Source organism: Vidua chalybeata, chromosome 7 (assembly GCF_026979565.1).
Source record: "Vidua chalybeata isolate OUT-0048 chromosome 7, bVidCha1 merged haplotype, whole genome shotgun sequence".
NCBI classification, from domain to species: Eukaryota; Metazoa; Chordata; class Aves; order Passeriformes; family Viduidae; genus Vidua; species Vidua chalybeata.
The window spans coordinates 1,678,660-1,697,224 of record NC_071536.1 but is presented as its reverse complement, the minus strand read 5'-3'; the positions used below and the strand labels follow the sequence as shown (position 1 = coordinate 1,697,224).

General features: G+C 53.6%; 1 protein-coding gene across 2 annotated transcripts in view; it reads left to right on the top strand.

The window, feature by feature from the left end:
* The window catches only part of SH3BP4 (SH3 domain binding protein 4), a 33,742-nt gene extending 15,177 nt beyond the window's left edge, over positions 1-18,565 (top strand). For both annotated transcript variants that reach the window (XM_053948024.1, XM_053948025.1), the window contains exons 2-5: positions 6,568-6,764; positions 8,623-10,985; positions 16,607-16,795; positions 17,112-18,565. In XM_053948024.1, the coding sequence (XP_053803999.1) occupies positions 6,647-6,764; positions 8,623-10,985; positions 16,607-16,795; positions 17,112-17,336 (2,895 nt within the window). In that variant the 5' untranslated portion in view covers positions 6,568-6,646 and the 3' untranslated portion in view covers positions 17,337-18,565. The remainder of the gene's footprint in view (positions 1-6,567; positions 6,765-8,622; positions 10,986-16,606; positions 16,796-17,111) is intronic.

The following is an 18,565-nucleotide window of genomic DNA, read 5'->3' as shown; positions in this document are numbered from 1 at the left end:
GCCAGAGGAGCATCCATCCACAGCTCCCTGTTAAAAAGGCAGAACACCTTTGGGAGTGCCCTGCCTGAATTAGGAAATGTTTTTTTTTTTTCTCTTGGAAGAACATTGGGCAGAAGCAGGGGCAGGATGGACCAGGACTGAACTCTGCCTCTTCTGATATGAGGGCTGGTGGACATCAGACAAGAGCCTGTTCCTGGTAGAGATGAGTTTTCCATTGCCTTCCAGCCCATCTGTGCAGTTCCTTGCTGTAGGACACTGTGGAGACAAAAATGTCTGTGGGTTCAGGGAAACACTGACCAAGCCTCCCCTGGGCAAGAGGTCCAGGCGAGGCTGCAGGATGGTCCCCACTGAGGTCTCCTTTGATCTCACTGCTTCACCAAGAGATGTTTGGGCAGACACCACCTCTGGGTTTTTAACTGGCTCTGAGGAGCGCAGGAATCCGCTCTTGGGGAGCGCCTCGCTCTCCGAGCCGGCATTCCGGCAGCATCCGTTGCACTGAGGATTCTCCCACTGCTGACATCCCTCTGCCTTGGCTTTTTTGGGAATGCCTGAGGGCCTGGCTGGTCTTGCAGCCCGTGGTAGTGTTGAAACCCTGGAAGCAAGTCTGACTTTCTTTGCTTCCCCCTGTTACCAGGGTGGGCGTGCATGTGATGGTTTTGTCGCTGTGGAGCGGGAGGACCTGGGCTGTTGTCCCAGGAAAAACTTTTTTGTGTCCCTGCAAACCTCACAACGCCTCCTGCCCTGTGCAGCACCTCCAGCACTTCCAGGTTCTTTAAACCTGTGCCACACCAGCACTGTTTTCAGGGATTTGGGGTGGGCTTTGAGGTTGCTGTGGATGCTCGAGGGTGGTACCTGCATCTCCAGGACCCTCCTCTGCCATGGCATCAGTGCTGGGCACCAGCAGGAGGTCCTGCAGGGAAAACTCCCTTTTCCCACCCTCAAGACTAATTTATATTTGAGTCTCATGTAGCTGGTGATGGATATCCAGGGGGAACTCGTGCTCCAGAGTGGCTGCTATCAAAGGAAGCTCTCCCATCCTGCTTTGCCTGTGGAGGATGGCACCCCCAGCAGGGAGGCCGTGACGGACACCAGGCACCAGCACGCACGCAGCCAAAATGGCCTTCATTCCCCTCCCTTCTCCATCAAACTGGCCATGCTTGGCTTGCCCTTGCCTGGCAGCAGGAGCTGAGCCAAGCTGGAGCTCGAGGGCAGGATTTTTCTGTGGGGCTTGGCAGGGAAGCACAGGGCACGGCGCGGCGCGGGGCCGGGCTCCGCTGCCGCCGCGCTGGGTGCAGCCGTTCCCACATCACATGGTGGGAATGGGCTCCACAACAAACCCCTGGGACGTGAGGGTGCTGCAGGAGGGATGGGAGGTCCCGATGCTTCCACAAGTCCCTTCTTGTTTGCTGGAAAAGGGACTAAAAGCGCCGTATGTTGTGCTCCTGGCAGCTCCCGGGAGGCTCGTGCTGGGACAGACGTGTGAGTTCACACCAGGGTGTTCTTTCTGGTACAAAGAGCTGGTGTTTGGTGTTGTCTTAAGGGGTGGTTTTATCTTTGCTTGGCTTGGGTGGGTTTTTTCTTTTTTTTTTTTTGGAAGATGAAAGCGTTGGCTTCAGCGGTGGAGGAGGAGGAGGAGATAAGAGAGAGGCAGCGGGGTCAGGAATCACTGATGGGCATGGCTGGCATCAGGCTTGGAGAACGCTCGGGCCGACCTTCTGAGGGGAAAATCTCAACAGCAGCCAGCTCTTCCCCACCCATCCCCTCCAGCAAGGCTCATGGAAGACACCTGGATCACCGGGAGATGAGCCACAGGCTGATCTGTTCCCTGCCACCGGCCGCTTCCAAAGCCTTCCCAGCCTCGCAGGAGGCTACAGAGGACCTGCGTGGGGCCGTGCTGGTTTTTAGGCTGAATTTAAGTTGCTAGTTTCAAGGACATTGTGTTTTTTCACCTGCCTGAAGATCTGTCAGTACAAGCATGGGAAAAGGAGGGAATTCTGAGCTGGTGGGATCATTTTCCACTGGAGAGAAGCCTGTGGAGCAAGGGCCAGCGTTGTGTTGTGTCATAGCCATGAGGGAGATCTTGAAGGTGAAGAATTCACAGGGCACAACCAAGTTCCTAAAGCAGGTTGTTTACTAAAATTTGGAAGTTTTGGTCACTCTGGGGCTTTTTACATCTTCTTTTGTAGGACCTTGCACCTTGAAGTGGGTTGGTGTCATCTGGCACTCCCTGAGCAGCTCCCTCAGGGCTGGGGTGTCCCTGGGGTGTGGAGGGGGTCTCTTCTCCATCTGCTCCCATGGATTTGAGTTGCTTGGGGTTTTGTGATTGATAAGAGCAACATTGGCAGTAAATTCATTGTGTGGGACAAGCGTTGTGGGGAGCGCTGTGGCTCTGGGACATGAATTCCTCCCTAGAAGAAGTTTAAAGTTGCTCATGTCCAAGCAAAGCCGACTGTTTTTAAAAGAAACCTCCAAAAACACTTCTATGTTTGTAGAAGAGCCAGAGGACTCAACTTTGGAGAAAGAAAAAGCAAATTAAAAGCCATAAAGCAGCAAGTGCCTGGAGTTGATCTTGGCTCTGCTGTGGAGGAGAAGATGATGAGGAATTGATTGGAAGCTCCTTTTTTTTTTTTCCCCAATTTTCAGTTTGTGGCCTAGGGTACGGTGGGAGATTTCCCCTGAGCTTGCACCCCAGTCTTGTGAGGCTTTCAATGAATTTTCCAGGGAAAACAGGGGTGCAGGGTGGTCGTTATGGCAGAGTTGACCAGTCTTGTGTCACGGCAGCTCCTGTTCCTTGTGCTTCCCATGGACATGGACGTGCCCTGGTGGGATGGACCCTGCAGCTCCAGGGAGGGCTGGGAATGTGGCGTGGGCAGGGATGTGCACTGCTCTCTTTGCTGCTGGCAGCTCCTTGGCTGCACCTGGAAGGACCTGGCTCCATCTCCAGCCCTGCCGGTGCTTGGTACCGCCCAGCCCTGCCAGCCCTGCTGGCTCTTATCAGCCCAAATTCTTGGCAGCCAGGGATTTCCCCTCACTGAGGCTCCTGGAGGGGTCCTCTCCCACCTGCAGCACAGTCAGTGCTTGTTGGAGAGGACCTTCCATTGGCCAGCAGCAGATGCTGCTTCCCACCCTCAGGCTGTGCGCTCTTGGGTGTTCCCGTGGTTTTATTGCCTTTCTTTGCTCCAGGACGTGGGTTTGGTATTTTTCCTGGGATTGCTTTTCCCTGTCCAGCATGGCTGGGTGCCCGTGGTGTGTCTTTGATAGCTCAGCGTCCAGCCAGAGGTGGGTCCATCCCATAATCCCACCGGGATGAGCTTGGAATGATGGCTGGAGCTGGGGAGGACGGGGCTCTGCCTGTGCCAGGAGGTCTTGGTGGGCTCCCCGGTTGGATTTCTGGGATAAGTTGTACCAGACATTTTGCAGAAGTTATTTTTAACCTTTTCCACGCCACTGATGCTGCAGCTGGGATGCTGAATGCTGTGCGTTTCAAGTGCTGCAGGAAAAATTTGGTTTTGTTTTTAGTGAAGTTTTAGTGTGTGTGTTTTTTTGGTTTTTTTTAGTAGACGTGACACTGTCACCAGCCCCAGACCTGCTGCTGCACCGTGCCTGGTGGGACCTGAGGGAGCAGCTGGAGCATGTTTAGGTTGGGTTTTAGGAAAAGGTTCTTCCCTTCCACAGGGGCACTGACCGGGCTCCCCAGGGAGAGCTAAATCCAGGGGCAGCACCATCCGTGCCAGGAAGCTGTGAGGATGTACCCATGGAAATCTGCTCACTGGGGCTGCCCTAAAGCTTTCTCCAGCTCCCAGCAAAGCCTGCTTAGGATTTGGGAAAGAAAAACGTAACCTCTGTGGGGCCCTGATGCAGGCAGCTGGATTTGTTGGGATGGGGGAAGCAGGCAGCACGTCCCCCTGGCTCCTAGGGCTGGATTTGACCCTGCAGCATTCTCTGTCCCTCATAGGAGGGGAAAAAGCAGCGTGAAAAGCAGGTGTGGGTGTCTTTGAGGAGCTGCTGGCGCTGTCAGGGTGTGCTCTGGTCGCCCACTGGTTTCCTTCCCCCCACCATTCATTTTGGATGCTGTTTGTGGCTTTGGGTAAACAGATGGGGCTGGGTTTTTCCCTGGTCTATATTTAACCCCAGGCTAAATTTAAAGCGCTTTCAGAGGAGTTTGCAGACCATTGTCTCGGCGATTTCTAAACAAATCTTGCCCCTTCCACCCTTTGTTTCCCCCCCACTTAACCCTTTTATCCTCACACAGCCTGAATTCGAGGGTTGCTGGTTACCTCTGCATTCAGAAGCATTTTGGGTCCATCCCCAGCTCCAAAACAGGGCTCTCATCCCAAACCCAGCCGTGGGGGGCCTGGCCCCCGTCCTTCAGTGGGTGCATCCCTGCATCCAGGAGGGACAGACAGAGCCAGGATGCTGCTGTCAGGAGAGGAAATACCTTTCCATTATCTCTCGTTTGTGTGTAGATTCCTTTTGAGGCCTCAGGGTTCCATGCAGAGGGGATTTTTCCAGCTGTTTCTCCACACAGCCACATCTGTCAGAGACCTTTAGCAGGAAGCTTCCCATCTCCTTATGTAAATAGAGGGAGGGGGAGCATCCCTGCACATTCCAGGCTTGTGGATATGTCAGGGCTGGAGCTGCCATAATTAATATAAAATTCATTTGATGCTGGACCAGCAGGCAGGTGTTTCAAAAGATATTTGTGGCTTACACTTGGTTTTTTTTCCTACTTTGTGCAGAGCTGCCCAAGCAGGGGGGGGAATTTTGGGATGCCGCAGCGGTTTGATTTTATTTTTTTTTTAACAGCATTGTGTACAAGAATTGCCAAAATCGGTGAGGTGTGGGGTCTCTGGAGGGAGGCGCTGTGTGTTTGGGGTCTTTAAAGCTGCACTCCCAAATAGCATTAATGGGTGGATGGTGAATGGTGCCAGCCAAGGGGAGCATCCTTCCTCCCTTCCTCGCTTCCTGCTGGAGCTTCCTGCTGCTTATTCCTGCTTATTCTTTTGTCCTGCCCCTGGCAGCAGCTCCAGGTCCCCTCTCTTACCTGTCCCAGCTCTGATAAGCTCAGCCTTGACTCAAAGCCTGGTTTCCCTGTGTTTATTCCCTGCCAAACCCTTTCCCCTTGGATTGCTCCCAGCAGGACCCGACAGGAGGGGAGGCTCTCCTTGAAGGGGAAATGTTTGCACACAAGTTCTCCCTTCCCTTTTCTGGCTGCAGCCTGGTGCATCCCTTCCAGCCAGCCACATTCCTGGCATACCAGCCCTGGGGATGGCTTGGGAAGCATTTCAAACAGGCTGGAGTATCTCCTGCTTAGGCTCTCCCCTGCAAATTTCCTCTTGCTGCATTCCAGAAAAGGGCATCAAATCCTTCAGGACTTGCTGTTCCCCCTCACAGTGCTGGAGGAGACATCAGCTCTGTATTCCCACCTAAGGAATTTGGGTCTGGCTGTTGTTTTCTGTTGGATTTCATTTTTCAAGCAAAGGGGGGAAAAGAAGGAAAAAAAAAAAAAAGCATGGGAGGGGGAGAAAGGAAGAACAGCATTAGCAGTGGATGAAAATCCCTTTGTAAAACAAGGGATTTGGATATAACTTTTAATTAAAACTTTAATGGTTAAGGCCTGCTGGTGTTTTGCAGCCAGGCTGGAGTTTTGTGGCAGCTGTGAGGGAGCAGGAGGGAGGGGCTGAATCCAGAATTTCCAGGATGATCCCAGGTACGTGGACAGCATCCCTCCTGCCTGGTGCAAACCTGGAGTAGTAACTCATGGCTCAGCTGTGCTCCAGCCGTGCCTTCAGCCTTCCCTGCTTGTCCTGGCCCATCTGGCCACTGTCCCAGCTCCAGAGGACACGGGTGACGTCAGGGGAGCTCTTGCCCATGCTTGCATCAGCCACGACGTTGGTGGTCGGAGTGTCCTGTGGGAACGGGCTCGTTTTCCTCTCGGCTCCAGCGGGCTGATGCAGCTGCTCTTCCACAGGGGCTCTGGAAGTGTTTTTGCAAGTGCTTCTGGAAAAAAAAGGAGGAAAAATTTTATTTTTCCTTTATTTTTATTGTATTTGGTGCAGGAAGGGATTGTTGCTCTGCCTGGTTGGGTGAGGGGAGAGATACGGGGAGCAAGTGGGAAGAGCCACTCCACATTCTAGGAGATGCTGCAGTGGGAGAGAGGGATGTGACCCATTTGAACAGGGAAGAAGCCCAGTCCTGTGGGTCTTCCATGCTCCCACAGCAGCAGAGTGCTCGGTGGTTCTATAATTGTGTTACAGCAACCTGCAAATGCTTGGGAAGTGGGGAGAAGGACCAATTCACAATGCTGGGAGCAGCGTATTCCCAAAAAAACTCCTAAAGGCCAGCGGGCTGCTTCACATGGGGTTGTGTCCAGCCTCGTGCAGGACCAGGCTGTCCTTGCTCCCCAGGGGTCCGTAGGCAGTGCTGTGGTTCCTGGGAGCATCCGGGTTGTGCTCCACAATGGTTTAAGGAGGACGGGACAGGCTCTCCTGTATCGGCAGCACGGGATCAGCGTGTGGGGGCACCCGGCGCCTTTCTAACACCCTGGCCTTTGTCTCTCTCCCTCAGGCTGGTTCCCCGAGGTGACACCGGGGTCCCCATCGCCGGCAGAGGGGCCATGGCCATGTAGTGCCCGCCAGGAGCGGAGATGGCAGCGCAGAGGATCCGGGCGGCCAACTCGGGAGGGCTCCCGCGGTGCAAGTCCGAGGGGACGCTCATCGACCTGGGCGAGGGTTTTGCTGAAACCGCGCTCTGCGACGTCAAAGGTGCCTGGGGATCACCCCCCCTCCTCATTTCAGGCCTGTCCCCACCCCTGGGAGGGCTCGGTGACACCAGCAAGGTGGTGACAAAGGTGTTTCCCTCTCCCCAGCGCTGGGAGCCTGCAGGTTGCTCCTCCAATAATCCTTTTTTTTTTTTCTTTTTTTTTTTTTTTTCCCACCTTTTATTGCTTTTTTCTTTCCTGCCGTGTTTTCCTTTTATGCTGTGTTACCCAGCATAAAAGCCATGGTCAAGTGGGAGGGGAATTGCTGCTCCTCTGGCAGGAGAGCATCCCAAGAAAAAAACTCCAGGTGGAAGCTGGAGAGCGCTGAGGGCCTTGAAAGTAAACAGGCACAAAGGAGATTGTTTTTGCAGGTGTAGCACCTGAACATCAAACACTTGCTGCAAATTAGATGGGTTTTAATGCAAAACTAGAAATTGCTGCTCCTCTCCAAGGGGTTTCAGCACATCCCTGTTAACCCCTGCATGCCCAGCTGGAGGGACAAGGGAACAGCCACTTGCCTGTCTGATCTGACACCAAAAATGCTCCATCCTGCAGGATGACTGAGTTAACAGCAGCTTCCAACCTAACAGGCTGCCAAAATAATTCCCATTTAGAGTTTCTGTGCAGTTTTCCACTGGGTGAATGTCCCCACACCTTTGCCTGCTGGCAGATGAGCTGTTCAGGATGGGTACAGAACTCTTCTCCTCTGAATGCTCCATCCCCAGGCTATATTTGAAGGCCTCTCTTTGCTCAGCTGTATCGTCCCTTGCCTTGTTGTTTCCGTGGGTAAAAGAAGTGCTGCCAGCCTGGGAGTGGAGACTGCAGGGATGTGCAGTCTGAGCTCCCATCCCTTTGTCTCCCGGATTTTAAGGGCTTCCTGTGTTTCCTAAACTCCCTTTTCCTCCCAGAGAACTCTCGAGCCTGTTGAAGCAGGTGCTGTCCCAGTTCCCTTGCAGCTCCCTGTTGGTGAAAATCCAGCTTTCCTTGTTTTCTTCAGACTCTCTAGGGAGAGGTCACACATTTAACCACTGATGGAACATCATCTGCAGCTTGTTTTTAGTGCTTTTTACAGAAACACATCCTGAAAATGAGAGCAAAGCCAATAAATAGGGTGGCAGTGTAGGCTCAACCCAGCCTGGGTGTAAATTGGGATCCCCTGGCAGAAAACTCTTCCACTGGCACTTCTGCAGGGGAGGTTGAAGATGCTGCCAGGACCAGAACAGCAGTGTGGGAGGGAGGTGTGGGATTCTGTGAGGGTTCAAAATGGGTAACCTTCTGAACCACAGAATGGTTTGATTTGGGAGGGACCTGAAAGCAGGGACACCTTCCACACAGTAGCCCAGGTTACTCCAAGCCCCATCCAACCTGGCCTGGAACACTTCCAGGGATTCAGGGGCAGCCACATCTCCTCTGGTAATGTTTCAGTTGTGCAGGAGAGGGGTTACAGCAGAGCAAGAGGGCTTTTAGCCTGTAGGGAGAGTTACCTTGGGTTTGGATGAACCGTTTAGGGAAGAGAGGTGTGAATGTACCAGAAATAGTGGAGTTTTCTTGAAAAAAAATTATGAAGAAAAATACCTCCAGGCTTGAGAGGCTGCCCAGGGAATCAGTGGACCTGCAAGTGTTCAGAAAACACATAGATATGGCACTTGGGGACATGGCTTTGTGGTGGACCTGGCAGTGCTGGGTTAATGGTTGGACTCGACGGTCTTGGAGGCCTTTTCCATCTTTAATGATTCAGTGATCCCAAAGCTACCTTCATCACTTAAAACAGCGTGGAATGGTGACCTGGAAAGAAGGGCTCCAAGTCAGTGGTGGCTCTGCTGAGCATCTCTCACAGTGCTGTCTCCTCCTTGCCTCTGCAGTGCCTTCTCCCAGTGCCTTGCTGGTAGACAACCCCACGTCCTTTGGGAACGCGAAGGAAGTCGTAGCGATCAAGGATTACTGCCCCACAAATTTCACCACCTTGAAGTTCTCCAAGGGGGACCACCTGTACGTGCTGGACACGTCGGGAGGGGAGTGGTGGTACGCCCACAACACCACGGAGATGGGCTACATCCCGTCCTCCTACGTGCAGCCCGTCAACCACCGCAACTCCTCCCTCACCGACAGCGGCGTCATCGACAATCTGCTGGAGAGCCCCGACGAGGGCGTCAAGGAGTTGGACCTGCTCGGGGAGTGGACTGATGTGAAGAGAAACTCTGCCAAATCCTACCACAACAACCCCTTCCTGAATGGAGTGCAGACCAACCCGTTCCTGAATGGGAGTTTGCAAGCAGCGCCCGGCTCGGATAAAGAGTCCGACTCCAGCGTGGCCGTGGATTTGTTGCTCTTCGACACGGGGGCTCCCACGTCGGCTCTCCCCGGTTCGGCTGCCAACAGCAGCCTGGGGAACCTTTTTGATGAGTTTCCCTCCACAAACAGGCTGGATGTGGAACAGCCCGTGAGAAGGGACAATCCCTTCTTCCGAAGTAAGCGCTCCTACAGCTTGTCTGAGCTGTCTGTCCTCCAGGCCAAGTCGGACGCGCCGGCATCATCAGGTTTCTTCAGTGGTTTAAAGTCTCCCACCCCTGAGCAGTTCCAGAGCAGGGAGGATTTTAGGACAGCGTGGCTGAACCACAGGAAGCTGGCTCGGTCTTGCCATGACTTGGATTTGCTCGGCCAAAATCCTGGCTGGGGTCAGACGCAACCGGTGGAGACCAACATCGTGTGCAAGCTGGACAGCTCCGGCGGGGCCGTCCAGCTGCCGGACACCAACATCAGCATCCGCGTGCCCGAGGGCCACGTGCGCCCCGGGGAGACGCAGCAGATCTCCATGAAGGCCATGCTGGACCCGCCGCTGGAGCTGAACAGCGACAAGTGCAGCACCATCAGCCCCGTCCTGCAGATCAAACTCAGCAACATGGAAGTGAAGACCTTCATCGTCCTGGAGATGAAGGTGTCGGCAGAGGTCAAGAACGACATGATGAGCAAGAGCCTGGTGGGGCTGCAGTGCCTGCGCAGTGACATGAAGGAGGGGCCCTACACGCCGATGCAGCTGAGCTATTCCTACGGCGACACGATCCAGGTGCAGCTGGAGAACCTGGAGCCCTGCATGTACATCGCGGCCGTGGCACAGGGCCAGAATATCCTCTACCCTTACACCGTGTGGGATTACATCAGCAAGAAGATCACGGTGGGCGTCTACGGCCCCAAGCACATCCACCCTTCCTTCAAGACCGTGGTGGCCGTGTTCGGCCACGAGTGCGCCCCCAAGACACTGCTGGTCAACGAGGTCACCAGGCAGTCCCACAGCCCGGCTCCCGTCGCCCTGCAGCTCTGGGGGAAGCACCAGTTTGCCCTGTCCCGGCCCCAGGACCTCAAGCTCTGCATGTTCTCCAACATGACCAACTACGAGGTGAAGGCCAGCGAGCAAGCCAAGATCGTCCGCGGCTTCCAGATGAAGCTGGGCAAGGTCAGCCGCCTCATCTTCCCGATCGCGTCCCACGACCCCAACGAGCTGTCGGACTTCACGCTGAGGATACAAGTCAAGGATGACCAGGATGCTATCCTGACCCAGTTCTGCGTCCAGACGCCGCAGCCGCCTCCAAAAAGCGCCATCAAACCCACGGGGCAGAGGCGGTTCCTGAAGAAGAACGAGGTGGGGAAGATCATCCTCTCCCCTCTGGCTGCCACCGCCAAGTATCCGGTTTTTCAGGACCGGCCGGTGTTGAGCCTAAAGTACGGGAAGCTGCTGAAGACGGTGGTGAGGCAGAGCAAGAACCACTACTTGCTGGAGTACAAGAAGGGAGACGTCATAGCCCTCCTCAGTGAGGAGAAGATCAGGTTGAAAGGCCAGCTGTGGACCAAGGAGTGGTACATTGGCTACTACCAGGGGAAAATTGGCCTTGTGCACACCAAAAACGTGCTGGTGGTCGGGAAGGTCAAACCCAGCTACTTCTCTGGGCCGGATCTCACCACCAGCCTGCTGCTGGAGCAGATCCTGAGGCCCTGCAAGTTCCTGACCTACATCTATGCCTCGGTGAGGACTCTGCTGATGGAGAACCTCAGCAGCTGGCGCTCCTTCGCCGACGCCCTGGGCTACCTGAACTTGCCGCTCGCGTTCTTCTGCCGGGCGGAGCTGGACAGCGAGCCAGAGCGAGTGGCCTCCGTCCTGGAGAAGCTGAAGGAAGACTGCAACAGCGTGGAGAACAAGGAGAGGAAATCTTTCCAGAAGGAGCTGATGACGGTGAGTCGGAGGCCTGGCGAAGGGGGGTTTCATTCCTGCCTCTGCAGAGGGATCAGGGGAGGTGGCAGTTTCTTAATTCAGTATTCGGAGAGTGAAGTCCATCTCGAAGGTCTTCTGAAGACTGCTGGGCGCTGCCAGGCAGGAGTCCAGCCCTGTGGTTGGTGGGATCTTGGTTTGGCAGGATCGTGGCAATAATGAGGGATGCACTGAGGTGCTTGGAATTGCAGAATCACACCATGGCTTGGGTTGAAAGAAACCTTCAAAGCTCATCCAGTCCTTCCCCCTGCCATGGGCAAGGACACCTTCCATTGACCCAGGTCACTCCAAGCCCTGTCCAACCTGGCCTGGAACACTTTTCAAGGATGGGGAGCCTTGTTTTTTTTTTGGTTTTTTTTTTTTTGAATGGCACCTCTGAGTTGGGATGTCTTATGCATTACAAATGGAAATGTGTAATACATTACAAATGGAAATGTGTGACTTGCTCCATGTCCTGAAAGGAATTTGGGAGGAGCGCTGCCTGCCAGTATTTCTAGGACGCCGCTAGCAAGTAAATCCCTCACAAAATATCATCTCCACGATGGTTTCTAGCATTTCATATGAAGTGAGCCAAAGAAAATACAGGACAAAATGTCTGGGAGAGATTTGCAGCTCTCTCCCGTTCCATGCTGTCCCACAGGAGCAGAATAACTGAGTTATGGAGAGCAGCATGGTTTAAAATGTCAATTGGATTAAGGAATAGCGGCAGCCTTGCTTGGCAAAATGAAATTATGGCAAAAGGGGACTGGAGCTGGATGAAGGAGTTCAGTTCCCACACTCCTTTTAGGGAGAAGGGAGGACTTTAAGGATTGAGTAGAAGGTGTTATGAAGGGTATGGAATCCGTTGTTATTCGTGGAAATGTTGTCTGGAGAGTTCCCTGTGCCGGGTGCCACTCTGGGGCCTGTGGGGCGACATTTCAGCTTTGACTTTCAGCTTTCAGGTCATGCCACCAATGCTGCTTCTCTTGCAGGGTTCTCCTGGCCATCAGTGACCCTTTCCTCACCCAGGACTGGAAAATCCTCTCTCTGGCCCCCCTGTTTCCTCCAAGGGAGGGTTTGCTCCTTTAATCATCAGGCTCAATGATTGTTGGGATGAAATCCGTGCTGCTCTTGCTGGACGCTTCTGGGAGCTTTGTGCTGTTTGCTTTACCTATTTGCAAACCCCATGGGTGTTGTTTTTATCTCTCCCCATTGCTTTCAGGGATCCCAGGCAGTCTGTAGGTCATGGAGAATCCTCACGGGGAGACAAAGGGAAAGATAAGGCTCAAGGGAGCTGCTGACTCAAGGGGAGGGCTGGGAGCTGCAGGAAAACATCCTGCTCCCCTGTGGCTGTCAGGAGAGCAGAGTCCCAGGGCAGGTTTTATTCTCCTTGTTTCTCTAATCCTGCTCTCTGTGAGGCTGAGCCTGTGGATAAAGGATGAGCTCCCTTCTTGGTGGAGCATGATGCTGCTTCCAAACCCCTGGCTGCCGTCAAATCCTCCTTAGCCTATGGAGAAATTAGATTGAGCCTACTGAAAGAAGAAAGTAATGATGTTTCAGGGGATGGCAATGGAGCAGTAATGGATTTTATTGTGTTTAAATCTGATTTTATTTGCAACAAATGGACTGGCTTTCTGGCAAGAGGAACCAGCTGCACTAAGCTCCAGTGTGGCCATTTCAGCTGAAAGTTGGTTGTCTCCCCTCAAAAGCACCGGGAAGGGAGAAGTAGAAGCAGCTTTATCAGTGTTGAGTACACAAAACGCCAGTGGCAGAGTCGTGCACCAGCAGCCAAGCAAGGAAAAGCCTGGTCATGATGACTGGTTAATCAGTAATCTGCCTTTAATTGCTACTTCTCTAATCAGGCACTAGCACTGGGGTGTGAAGGTAACTCAGGGGGATGTGGCTCAGGAACTACTCAGCAGAGAGGGAAAGCTCTCCCTCCCTTCTCTCTGCCCCTCAGAAGCAGGCAGCACATGGATGGTTTGGATAAAAAAGCTGGGCGTGGATTCAAGAAGATTTCATTGCCCCTGGTGCTGGCCCGTGGGGTTAGACCTGCCCTGAGACACAGCTTTTCTCCCTCTCTGGCTGTGGAGAGGCTCTCATTTATCATCCTTCCAACAGACACTGCTGTTGGGAAAAACAGGGCTCTGCTGGGAATGGCCCCTGGCACGGCAGCAGGGAGCTGTGCAGAGGAAACTGTGAGCTTGTTCTTCTCCAGGCTACTTGTAAAGGTCACACAGGAGATGAGCTTGGGATATATTTTTTTTTTCCCCTCCCATTGTTTTGTTTGCTCTGACTCCCCGTATCCAGGTATCCATGTGCTGCTGCCTGTCTCCTGCCAAGAGTTTCTGCTTGTCCCTGGTGTGTGCAGTTCTCAAAGAGCTGCTGGAGGGGCTGGAGCTGTCCTAAAGTCCTGCAGGTCAGGGTGTCCATGGCTTTGGGTTGGAAGGGACCTTAAAGCCCATCCCATTCCACCCCAGGTTGCTCCATGCTCCAAGTCTGGCCTGGGACACTTCCAGGGATGTGAACCCACATCTCTGAGCAACCAGTGCCAGGGGGGCCTCACCACCCTCAGCGTGCTGAGATCCAGGTGGGCATCATGTCCAAGGGAATTACCCCATGGAGACAGTGCAAGGCTTTATGAGGTAAAAGGAAAAAAAAAAAGCAGTATTTAAGGCAGAGAGTGTGTATTTTAAACATGCGAGATGATTTTGAAGGTGCTGACAGCCAAAACAGTGAGTGAGAGAGATGTTTGATGCCCAAACAAGGGTTATTTTGGGGAACACTTGTACAGAGCCAACTTTTTTGGGTCAAAACCTGACCTGTATCCTAGAGGGTATGATGAGCCAGGAGCATCCTCTCACCCCCTGGGGCTCATGGTCTCCTTGGTGACACGAGGCCTTTATCCCCCTCCCTGTGTTTGAGGAAGTCCCAGGGGGGAGCTGTTTTCCTCCACAATGCTGCTTTCCTTTATTAGGAAATGGGATTCTGCATTTCAAAGCTGGGATGTAAATTCAGCCTCCCCTGGATGCCTTTTAAGTTGAGGTGTTTCTGCTTTGAACTGGGATTTGAATATCAAACACCCTCTTTGCTGGGCTGGCGGAACCAGTTCCTGGCTGCACCCAGGGGAATAAATAATACACAATAAATATTTCCAAGGGTTCCAGCAAAGCACAGCCCAGGTCACACCTGGGTGGTGAGGGATGGAGACACAGTGAGTGGACCCAGCTATCCTGGGAGGCTTGTCCAGGCTGAGGGAGGAGGATGGAAAAAATCGTGGCATAATCCCACTGGAGGATTAAGTCTGCTGAGCTAATCCCAGTGTCTCGCCGCTGTTTCCAGTAATATTCCCCCTCTGGCTGCCTCCTCGGCATCTGTGATGCCTCACACCCCATCCCCACGTGGCTCTGGTGCTGTCCCAGTGTCCTGTCACCTCTGCCCGAGTGTCTGGAGCTGCCAGGGCACAGCAGGTTGGTGCCCTCAGTGGGTTTCAGGGTTAACCAGACCCATCCATGTCTCCCAGAGTCGTTGTTTTGAGTGATTTTGCAGTTCTTTGATGAGGTGGCCTCCTGGGTGTTTTCCTTGCTGCTGTTTTGTTGTTCACCTGGAGCAGGAGCAGGAGAATCCATCTCCTGCAGCTCCGTCCTTCTTCACCCTGCAGTGCTCCCGGCTCCGGGCGCTGCCTCTGACCTCGGGCAGGAGCTGGGAGCAGCTCCTCATCCTGCTCTCCTAAATGCCAGGCTCTGCATGGAACTGGGATCCAGCTGCCTGGAAAGGCAGGTTTGGGGATGCTCAGTCTGCCCCTTCCTTAGGACCCTCCAGATCCCCCTCCTGGAGAGGGGGAGCTGGATCCAGAGAGGATGGAGGATCCAGAGAGGATGGAGGATGCGGAGAGGGAGCAGGATCCAGAGGGGGAGCAGGATCCAGAGGGAGAGCAGGATCCAGAGGAGGAAGATCCAGAGAGGATGGAGGATCCAGAGAAGGAGGAAGATCCAGAGAGGATGGAGGATCCCAGAGAGGGAGCAGGATCCAGAGAGGGTGGAGGATCCAGAGAGGGAGCAGGATCCAGAGAGGGAGCAGGATCCAGAGAGGGAGCAGGATCCAGAGAGGGAGCAGAACCCAGAGGGGTGCTGATCCGTGGGCTGTAGGAGAGGAGGCAGTTCTGGCGCAGGTGTGTGAGATGTAAACGCTCCTCAGTGTCCTTTTCCAAACCAAGCGTGTGCGCCTTTGGATGGGTTTTCCTTGCTTGTTTGACAAGGGGGTTTGTGGCCTCCCTGGCTCCCACAGGAAGCCGTGTCAGCACTTTGGAGGAGCAGGCACGTGCTGGGCTGCAGCTGTGATTAGAACCCAGCTCAGCTTTAAGCTGGGAGCAGATAAGGGGAAAACCAACCTGGTGCATTTGCTTTGCAAATCGCTGGAGTGGTTTCAGATGTTCCCATCTTCCCTCCCCCAGCTGTCCCCCTGCAGTCTCCAGTGGGAGGATTTAACCCTTCTTTGTCCCAGAGGCAAACCTGGATTTGCCCAGATCCCTGCGTTGGGAGAGGATGTCAGGATCCAGAGGGGCAGAAAGGTGGATTCTGGCCGCTTCAGGAACCACCTTATCCTTGTGATTTCCATAAGAACCGTCCCCCGTGCTGCTGTGAAGGAGTGGGTGGGGTCTGTTTGCTTGACTTCCACTTTTAAAAACATCAAAGCCCTCCTGAGGTTCAGGGTGGGATTTGCCCAAGGTCTGGGCTTGCTGCTGCTGGGACTGTTGTGGTCCAGAGGCTCTGGTAGAGGCTGTGGGAGCCCTGGGAAGGGGGATGATGGTCCTGGCAGTCAGATCCCATCCTCTGAGAATGAACACTGCCATTAAACCCTTCCTTTTCCAGGGCTGCACTGGGGCTTCTCCCCTACAGCAGCTTCATCCCACTCTGAGGGGATTTTAATGTGATTTGACACTTCAAGGCAGGAGCTAACCACACTCCATCCCTTTTTTGCCTGCTTAAGTCATTCCTACCTAGAAAACCCAGACTGATGCAGTTGCTCTTTCCACTTCAAAACCATTTATGGAAGATCTCAGCTTTTAGGACAATAAATGATGCAGGAAGAGGAGGAGGAGAAGAGGAAGAACATCCCAAGCTGAGCAATGGTCCTGTAGTGCCAGAATCTTCACCTGGGTCTCACCCCAGTCCACCCCCTCACAGGGCTGATGTCCAGGTCCCATCCTAGAATGTCCTGGTCGTGCCTTGCCCACTGCTCTGAAGGATCCTGCAGCTCTGGGGTGGAGTCTGGATTAGTTCTCTTGATTAAAAGCATCTTTTGATTAAAAGCATCTGTTGTCCTCAGCCCCTGGGATGCTTTAAACTGCTTAAGGTGGGGCCTGGACATCTCGGGGGCGGGGGGGCTGCCTCGAGAATGAGGCCGCAAACCCCATCCAGAGGGGTCGAGCACTTTGTCCAGTGAATGGGATTATTCCCTTGCCAAGCCTGCTGGCCTAATTGCCCCAGCTGTCGCTAAAAAGGAGGCAGGAGGAATTTTTGGGATGCTCCCGGCGAGGGTGGGGGGGAGTTCATCACCCACCCCTGGCCCTGACTCCGTGCTTGCTTTTCCCCCGTGTCCTGCAGGCCCTGCTGAAGATGGACTGCCAGGGGCTGGTGGTGCGGCTGGTGCAGGACTTTGTGCTGCTGACCACGGCCGTGGAGGTGGCCCAGCGCTGGCGGGAGCTGGCCGAGAAGCTGGCCAAGGTGTCCAAGCAGCAGATGGACGCCTACGAGGCGCCGCACCGCGACAAGAGCGGCACGGTGGACAGCGAGGTGAGAGCAGGCGCGCCCGGCCCTCCGCAGATCCGGGAATTCCTGCGGCTGGAAAAGGCCCTCAAGGCGTTGGGAGTCCAGCCCCGGGGCCGGCACTGCCAGGCCCGCCGGGTTAGTGGTTGGGCCCAATGGTCTTAAAGGCCTTTCCAACCCGAACAATTCCACGTTTCTCTGGAGATTCCTCCGGAGCGCGCTCCCCTTGGAGGATCACAGGGATCTGAGGGTGCTGGGGGGGGGCTGTTTTCCCGGGAATGTGCCCGTTCTGGGATGCTGGCTGAGCTCTGATCCCCTCCCACCTGTCCCCCGCTGTCCCCAGGCCATGTGGAAGCCGGCGTACGACTTCCTGCTGACCTGGAGCAGCCAGATGGGGGACAGCTACAGGGACGTCATCCAGGAGCTGCACACGGGGCTGGACAAGATGAAGAACCCCATCACCAAGCGCTGGAAGCACCTCACGGGCACCCTGATCCTCGTCAACTCCTTGGACATGCTGCGGGCAGCCGCCTTCAGCCCCCAGGACCACGAGGATTTTGCCATCTAGCCCGTGTTTGTCCACTTCTCCTTGGCTGGGAATTTTTTCCACCCCCCCCTCCCTTTCTTAAGCAGTTGACTTTAAGGAGAAAAAAATGGAGGTTGCTCTCCCCTGGGTTTGAAGAGGGCAAAGTTTGCAAGTTCTCCACCGGGACTGGAAATCAGCAGGAGGTATCCCACCCTGATGGGAATTCATCTGGAAGGGGATGGCTTTTCATCCAGTTAAACTATTTCTTACTTTAAAAAAAAAAAAAAAAAACAAAACAACTTTCAAGAGGGCAAGGGATGGGTAGGGGTCACGTTTTCTAGGCATTTACAAATAAAAGTCTAATTTTTGTAACGAGCAGTAAAAGTTCTGACCACGTTGGGGAGGGGTGGGGGAAGCTGTGGCTGGTTTTAGGTTGTCAAAAGTGCTGTGAAATGATGGGGTTTGAGACAAATATGAGTCCTGTAAATATATATTTCAAGAGGAAGCACAGTAAATGCCCTTCCCCCCCACCCCCCCCAGGTTTTGGGCTACCAGCTGTGACTAAAGCACCACAGGAACTTGGGCTGTCCTCAAATTTGGGATGTGCTCAGCCCAAGCAGCACCTTGCACCAAAAAAGACCTTTTTTTTCTTTTTTTTTTTAATTTTATTTTCTTTTATTCACAGACCCTATGAGCATTTTGGTTGGTTTTTGGGTTATTTTCATGTCTCTGCAGACGTGGATTTTCTTGTTCCTGGCCAGGGAGTTGCCTGTTCCTGTTTTTTAACCAGGAGGAGCTTCTTCCCTCCTGCGTGTGGTGCAGGAAGAAACTGAGATTTGGGGCTTGCCAGAGACCTCAGGAGATGGATCAGGAGGATGGTGAGAGTGAATCAAAGTCCCCAGGTGCTCCTGCTCTGGGGAAGAGGCCAGAAAGGGGGAGGAAATTGTTGCCATCCAGATAATCCCTCTAGAGGAAAGAAAAAAAAATAAAAATTAGGGACACGAGAGACTCTTTCTCCTAATTTGAAATCTGAGCTCACTGGGGATGTTCCAGGTGCTCTTTGCCATTGATTTCTAATTCTTCAAGGCTCCTCAAATCCAGTTGATCTTGTAAATAATCTTTGCTATAAACCTGGTGCCAGAAAATTCAATATTTGTGTCACCCAGTGCCCATATTATTTTTCTCCTCTTCCTTTTAAATCTGAGTTTTTTTGAACACTTCCTTTCCTCTCTCTCTGCTCCCCAGCTTTCCGATATTTCACCTAGGAGGGA